Consider the following 8,300-nt stretch of genomic DNA (forward strand, 5'->3'; position numbering starts at 1 on the left):
CTGCTATGTGTTTCAAAGGTGTAGTTAGTAACGTTAACTGCCAACCCTTCCTAAACCCTCCGGGTTTCTCACGTATTTGAGCCTTTTCCTGCTGCCGATTTTATTATTTTCCCGTAAAAGATCCCAACTTTGAAGGAAAGACACAATGTAGGCTATAAAATAAAACTGTGCATCTTTAACTTACCAGAATGAAAGTGCAGGGAACACACTCTCATTGACATCGGGATACTGTGGAAAGTTATGTTCGGTCCTCTTACAGCCACGATCCAAGCTAGCCGACGACTCTTTATCTCTGACGCTTGGTCTCCGTGGTTGCGCCTCCAGGCAGGAAAGCGTTGGAAAGTTAACCCATTTTCTATGTTGTTCCCATGGCGATCATGTGTTGCGCTGTTACAGCCCACAATACAGCAACGGTTTACCATGATTAAAATCAAGTTAAGGTGAAATTAATCAAATTAAAACACGGCTGAGAGGGAGTACAGTATGCGGTAGTCATAGGTAGTAGTCTGAGCAGCGGTAAAAGAGGCCATCAAGATGGCGGCGACGCAAAGTGCTTAGGTCATGACGACCAAGCCCTATTTTTTTCTCATTCTTTAATGTTTTATGTTTATTTTTCTTTTTATGAAAGAAAACTGTTATGGATGGCATATTTTCAATTGTACGTTTCTGCTTTTCTGAAAGTGTTTTTTGGATTTGTGAAAACAAAAAAAAAATAAATAAAAACTTCATGACGTTGCGTGTATGACGTCATACGCGCTTGCGCACTGGAGTCGTAACAGGAAGCCTGGGCCACAGGTGGCTACAGGAAGAATGAACGGTAGCCGGCACACGCGGATGACTTCATACGCGCGCCGCTTCGTTTTAATAAGATATAAATATATAAAATATAATCGCGGCTGTCTGGGGGACAGTGATTCGCCTACGTTATGAATGCTGGTGTACCATAAAGAATAAATTATGAAAAGTTCAGTTTGTGCCTTCAAGTCAACTGCCCATAGGAAGACGTTACCTGGATATAACCTAACGGAATATCTTCAGGATGGCTCCAAATGACACAAAACTTATATGGGTGAGTAGAACATGATGGAATAACTAGTGATGGTGAGATGAAGCCTCATGAGGCATTGAACTGTTTGGCCCAATTGCTTCTACGATCCCCTCAGTTCATGAGGCTTCATGTAAACATGGCACCACCTACTGGTGGAGTGCAGAACTACAGTTTGTAATAAAATCTGTGATTTTTTTGCAACTGTTTTTCTTTTTTTCCCCTTTTAAGTTCCTTTGAAATTATTAATGGGTGGTGTGTATAATAAAATCTTTTGTAAGTTTTCTTTAAGTGTAAAGTTTCTTAGAACAATCATTTAAGGTACACAGTTTTCTGCCATTTGAGTGAAAAAAACTCAAGCAGACAGTGAAAGTGTTTGTGTAAATTGGCCAATGATGAGCAAAATGAAAGGTGTTAGACATATTTCTTCAAACATGATCGTTTTCCACGTTTTTTGGTTTTAATCAGGTTGGAAGTTGTGTTCAACCAATCTTTTGGCTTAACTGACGTAATTTACCCAATCTGTATTTTTACTCGGGCAAAACAATGTAAATTAGTCTCATCAGTCAAAATAATTAAGTTTAATCGCAACTCTCAAAAGTCAAAGAAAGGCCTTGAACCATCAACCTCTAGAGCGGGAGCCTGTCTCTTACAGATGAGGCCACCTATGTAGATAACCGTAGTTTGGAGAAAATACTACTTAACACTGACGTGTTAACACTGGCTTTGTCCGGTGGTTTACTCAAAGTTTGATCATTACATATTTTATTCTAACCAAATTAGCTTTAAGCAACTGGATTGGTTGTTTTTCCAAACAATCTATTCTATCCAAACTTTATCCAGCTGAGAGCATCTCTTCTCCAAACACCCACATCTTGACTGAACACTGAGGCTGTTTAGATGCCTTTCAAAATTCTTGTGCTTTCTGAACCTCTTCCCGAAGCGGTCACTTGGTATCACGGTAGCGAGGCCTCGGACGTCATCAATTTTGGCCCCTCGTCTAAATGAATCACGCCTCCACACGCGCTTTGGGGAAACCAGCCCCCTCCATTACTCGACACACGCCTCGAAGCCTCGGCTCATCTCAACATTACTAGTAATAACGTAAAATAAGGGCCAAATGTAAAAAAAACGGTGTTTCCCTCTAATACAGCGTAACGGCAGTAGTGGCCCACCACTAATATATATAATGCTATATATGTATATAAAAATGTATGTATATAAAAATAAAACTCTTCCTCAACCGCTGAGTGAGGTCTCCTTTTTTTCCTCCAAGCTCGGGTCCTCTACCACAGGCCTGGGAGCTTGAGGGTTCTGCACAGCATCTTTGCTGTTTCTAGAATTGCACATTTCTGGATCGAGATGTCCGATGTATTTCCAGGGATCTGCTGTAACCACTCCTCAAGTTTGGGGGTCACTGTCCTGAGTGCCCCAATGACCACGGGTACCACTGAAGCCGTGACCTTCCAGGTTTTCTCAAGATCTTCTCTGATCCCCTCGTATTTCTCTAGTTATTTATGTTCCCTTTTCCTGATGTCACAGTCACTTGGTATTGATATGTAAACCACAATGGCTTTCCTCTGTTTTTTGTCCAGCACCACAATGTCTGGTTGGTTTGCCGTTACCATTTGGTCCGTCTGAATTTGGAATTCCCACAGGATATTGGCTTGGTCATTCTCTACCACCTTTGGAGGTGTTTCACTCTTTGACCTTGGGGTTTCCAGCCCATACTTTACACAGATGTCCCCGTACACTGAGCCACTTGGTTATGGCGCTCCATGTCAGCTTTCCCTGCCAGCATGTTATATCCTGCAGTTATGTGCTGGATTGCCTCAGGGGCCTCTTTGCATAGTCTGCACCAGGGGCCTTGTCTGGTGTGGTAAATCTGGGCCTCTATTGCTCTGGTGCTTAGGGCCTGCTCCATGACTCTTAACTTTCTCCTTCTGAGTGCAGACAAAACAGAGGTTATAGTCTTTGGGCCAGAGTCTTTGAAAAATAAGCTGATTAGTCAGTCACTTTATTTGGATGGGATTAAACTGATTTCAGATAATAAAGTAAAAAATCTTGGTGTTGTTTTTGATCAGGACCTGTCATTTAAATCCCATATCAAAGAGGTTTGTAGAATTTCCTTCTTTCATCTGAGGAATATTGCAAAAATTAGAAATATCCTTTAAAGGGTTGATGCTGAAACTAGTCCATGCATTTGTTACTTCAAGGCTGGACTATTGTAATTCTTTACTATCAGGAAGTCCAAAAACTGTAGCTGAAAGCCTTCAGCTGATCCAAAATGCTGCAGCCAGAGTTCTGATGAAAATTTAAAATTGTTGGAGGTATTTGGCTGTAGCCGCTCTCCTTGTCACCTCTTCAAGGTTGTCATTTGCTTGTGGAATTCAGAGGTACTTGTAAATGCCCTCATTGTCTGCTATTGTTCCTTCTGGGAGTGAGACTCCCTCTGTGTGGACTACCTTCCGTCTCTTAGACACCATTCGACCACACTTCTCTAGTCTTTAGTTTTTATAGAATATGGTCTGTTTCCACTACCAGAAGAGGTGCAGACAAAACATGGGAACAAAATGCCATATGCTGTTTAATTTTTTCTTCGGCATTAGCTGGAATTAAACACTTAGGGACTGATATTCATAAGGTTTGTGCACGTTAAAACAGATGGAGAGATATTCTGATACTCTTTGACCATTCACACATATTTAAAAAGTCAAATACAACAATAGTAGTACAGTAAATAGTAATAATTACAATTAGTTGTAATAATAAATTAATCAAATGAATCAATATGTAGTTCCAAACCTCTTGCAGGAAACCATCTTCATATGAAGTTAGTTGCTATTTCTGTATTACAGAAAATGGGCCTAAACTGAATGTGACGAGCGGACAAAGCAAGGTCATATCGAGGCGAGGGGGAACTGTAACTTTACCATGCAGGATTCAAAGGGACCCGCAGCTAACATCCATATCCACAATGAGGATCAAGTGGACTAAAGACACAGCAGACTTTCTGAAGGAGGTAACATTCAATCTGAATTTAAAAGTTTTATATTCTCTCTTATAATGCAGTGAAAATTATTTGATCTGTCGAAGCATTTTAAATTCAGATGTGATACTCTTTTTGTCTTACCTTTTAAGGTAGGCACATTTTTTGCTTAGTGATAGCACTGCTACTGACACTGTGACTTAAAATGAACCATCAATATTATATTATAACCAATGAGCTCAGGTGCAGATTTAATAATGAACAAATTTGAGGACTTGATTTCCTTCTGTGAGCTTCCTGTATACCAATAAGGGCACTGGTGCTTCTATCGGTGGTTGTTGGGTGAGAGGTGGAGTACACACAGGGCAAACAACCTTGCAGGCACATTCAGACCAACGGAAATGTTATGGGGCTCTGGGAAGAGGCTGGAGTACCTGGAGATCTCTAACACATGCACAGGGAAAACAAGAAATGATTTAGGGGGGTTTGAAACCCATAACCTGCATTAGTTTTGGATTGTTTTATATTATTAGGTTATTAAAGATTAAAGTTAAAGAGGGATCAATAAAAACACTTACCGGTAGTTTTATGCCATAATGTCTTGTTTGTCAATATCAATGTAAACTTCTATCATTTTTTAATCTTACTATATTTTAATGTACAATGTGAAGAAAAAGCTTGTATACCTTCTGAAACTGCATATTTACTGTATGCAGGTTAAAAATTACAAGTTGTTTGGGTTTTTTTAAAACTATTTTTTAAGTCAGGATGTATGTTAATTCAAATGTGTTTTTAAAATTAATTCAGCTTTAAGTTCATCTTTTCAATCACTAATTCAATTCAATTCAGTTTATTTATATAGCGCCAAAACATTTCCTCTCAAGGCACTTTACAAATACAATTCAACCAAATCATACAGTCAAATTGATTCAGAATTTTCTATTTAAGGCAATCCCTCACACCAAACATGCTTGTAGCGACAGTGGAGAGGAAAAACTTCCTATTAACGGGAAGAAACCTCCAGCAGAACCAGGCTCAGTTTGAGCGGCCATCTGTTGAGGCCGACTGGGGTTTAAGAATACAGAAGCAGACATACAGAAATAAGCAGAGATACAAGTGTAACTTGTCAAACAGCTCCACAGGTGGCCCCAACCAGTAAAGCTACAGCTGGGCAGACAAGCTCCGAGCCAGCCCCCATGTCAAAGGATTAAAAGAGCACATCCAGTTAGTCACAGTCAGAGAAGCAGGACTACACAAAATATATATATATATATATATATATATATATATATATATATATATATATATATATACTGCTAAAAGAAGTTGAAGGAACACTTTCAAAACACATAAGATCTCAATTGGGAAAAAAATCATGCTGTTTATTTATACTGACTGGGCTATATGGACTGGGTGATGTGTTAGGAACAAAAGGATGCCACATCATTTGATGGAAATGAAAAATGATCAACCTACAGAGGGCTGAATTCAAAGACACCCCAAAAATTACAGTGAAAAAATTATACGGCAGGCTAGTCACTTTTGCTGAAATTTCATTGTAGCAACTCAAAATGGTATTCTGTAATTTGTATGGCCCCAACGTGTGTCTATGCATGCCTGACAACGTCGGGGCATACTCCTAATGAGACAACGGATGGCGTCCTGGGGTATCTCCTCCCAGATCTGGACCAGGTCCTCACTTAACTCCTGGACAGTCTGAGGTGCAACCTGGCGGCGTCAGATGGATCAAAACATAATGTCCCAGAGGTGTTCTATTGGAGTTAGGTCAGGCGAGCGTGGGGGCCAAACAATGGTATCAATTCCTTCATTCTCAAGGAACTGCCTGCATACTCTCAACTTCTACGGCCCTGTCCAGCTCTCCTGAAGTAACTGCCTGTCTCCTTGAATCTCCTCCATGCTCTTGAGATTGTGCTGGGAGATGTGCCATCCTGGATGAGTTGTACTGCCTGTGGAACCTCTGTAGGGTCCAGGTAGCGCCTCATGCTAACAGTAGTGACAGTGACCCTAGTCTAATGCAAAACTGGTGAAAAAGAGTCAGAAAAGATGAGGAGGGGAAAAAAATGTCAGTGGCCTCCACCAGTAAAACCATTCCTGTTTTGATGGTCGTCTCGTTGTTGCCCTCTAGTGTACCTGTTGTTAATTTCATTAACACCAAAGCAGCTGAAACTGATTAACAACCCTCTCTGCTACTTACCTGACCAAATCAATATCCCAGAAGTTTAATTAACTTGATGCTATACTCTGATTACAAAGTTTTCCTTTAATTTTTTGAGTAGTGTTTAAAACATCTATAAACAAAGGTGATGATGGCAGCAGAACAGCTGATATTTCTGGATTTCAGGATGGTGTCACAGCCAAACAGGAAGAGACCAGATTAAGCTACTAGGAGAAAAGGCAGAGAGCATAATAAGATTGAACTAACAAATTCTGCGGAGTGGGAGAATAGAGATAGAATGAAGCAGAATGAGGAAAAAGGGTCCCTATGTCCTCCAGCAGTCAAAGCCTATAGAAGCATGCTCAGGATAACTAACCACAGGTAATATTTACATTTTTCAACCAGCCCTTCCAACTAACTCTTGGCCAACAGTTTTAAAGTATACTTGATATTTGAGAACACATTGTTTTGGGGATTTTTTAAGCTATGGTGCATGATGAGGCCCCTTTAAGATCTTCACTATATCCCATAACATGTCTCCCAGAAATACATTAAAGAAAGGAACACATTTAAAAACACTTATTTTACCCTAATTGTAATTTTTTTGTGGAGATTTTACAACAAAACAACCACTTTTATGTAAAACACCATCACATCCGTTGTCTTTCACACAATGTATCTGGATTTAGTTGTTAGTAGAGTACGTTTCTTCTGTTCTTAGTTGTTCCACTGTATTTTAGATTAAAAAAAAAAAGCTTAGAATTTAAGAAGTACAATCTGTCTCCTCTGATCGTGCTTTAGGTGAAAGTTTTTGTTGCTGCCGGTCATCGCAATAAAAGTTACGGGACCTTCCAGGGACGTGTCCACCTGCAACGCTCCTCTCCTATGGACGCCTCCCTGGTGATGAAGGATCTCACATTAGATGATTATGGGACATATAGATGTGAAGTCATGGATGGTCTGGAAGATGATACAGCAGTAGTGTCCCTTGAACTTGAAGGTAACATTTTGAGTGGTCTAGTTTAAAAAAAAAAAAAAAAAAGGAAGCAATGAACTCCTGGAATGACTTTATACTGTTGGTGTTCTATTGTTAATGCATTCATTCCAAATTTAGCTCCAGAAACTGGAGTTATAGGAGGAATGTTAGCAAATGTGAGCACAGTGTACATTAGTGTGACAGCAGTTTCATTATGTTTGAGAACAGCTGGAGTCTCATGCCATTTAGTGCTTGGAGCCACAGCCACTGGCAGCAGGCTGAGAGGGAAGCAGCTGTGTTTGCTCAGTGAGAGCCGCTGTCAGTCACCAGGATCAATAAAAATTTGAAACAACCCACATGAGATGTACAACTGTGTCATTGCATCAAGGCTTTCCTGTTGTTGGCCTCTCTCTGCAGGTGTTGTCTTCCCCTACTTTCCACGCTTGGGACGCTACAACCTTAATTTTAATGACGCTGCGCGGGCATGTCGAGACCAGGATGCTGTTGTTGCCTCTTTTAAACAGCTGTATGACGCATGGCAAGAAGGGATGGACTGGTGCAACGCAGGTTGGCTGAGTGATGGTACGGTACAGTACCCCATCACCAACCCCAGAGAACCATGCGGAGGGAAAAACACACCGCCAGGCGTTCGCAATTATGGCTTGAGAGATAAGGGCAAGACTCACTACGATGTGTTTTGCTTCACTTCCTTCTACAGAGGTAAGGGACAGCCCTTCCCCTTCAGACGTTTCTTAGAGCGTTTATTTCTTTTTAACAGGTCCCTCCTTGTAAACCCCAATCCCTGAAATAAATACACTATGCTGTTGCATCTTTTAAACAATGCTGAGTAAAAGGATGATGAAAGAATTAACCAATGAAGTCAAACATCTCTTATATAATTTGATGATATTTTGAAAGGCTTGTAAAAGAGAAGAAGAGCCAACCACCAAAATCCTCAGTGCCTCCAGGATTATCGGCAGCACATTTCAGCATAGTGGAATCTTTTTACTGCTAAGCTGAAATTTAGGCCAATACAGTTATTTTTTTCTAAGCATATCAGTCTTTTGATTGACATCGGAGCTTCGTCCCCAGGGATCATTCCAGTGAATTTGAG

General features: G+C 40.4%; 1 protein-coding gene across 3 annotated transcripts in view; it reads left to right on the forward strand.

The window, feature by feature from the left end:
• LOC107090579 (hyaluronan and proteoglycan link protein 1-like) overlaps positions 1 to 8,007 on the forward strand; it is a 51,790-nt gene extending 43,783 nt beyond the window's left edge. For all 3 annotated transcript variants that reach the window (XM_015384037.1, XM_015384039.1, XM_015384038.1), the window contains exons 3-5: positions 3,904 to 4,067; positions 7,012 to 7,210; positions 7,604 to 8,007. In XM_015384037.1, coding sequence (XP_015239523.1) covers positions 3,904 to 4,067; positions 7,012 to 7,210; positions 7,604 to 7,992 — 752 coding nt within the window. In that variant the 3' untranslated portion in view covers positions 7,993 to 8,007. The remainder of the gene's footprint in view (positions 1 to 3,903; positions 4,068 to 7,011; positions 7,211 to 7,603) is intronic.
• The last annotated feature ends 293 nt before the right edge of the window (positions 8,008 to 8,300 follow it).

The sequence above is a fragment of the Cyprinodon variegatus genome, unplaced genomic scaffold (assembly GCF_000732505.1).
Source record: "Cyprinodon variegatus isolate N-32 unplaced genomic scaffold, C_variegatus-1.0 Scaffold300, whole genome shotgun sequence".
Lineage (NCBI taxonomy): Eukaryota > Metazoa > Chordata > Actinopteri > Cyprinodontiformes > Cyprinodontidae > Cyprinodon > Cyprinodon variegatus.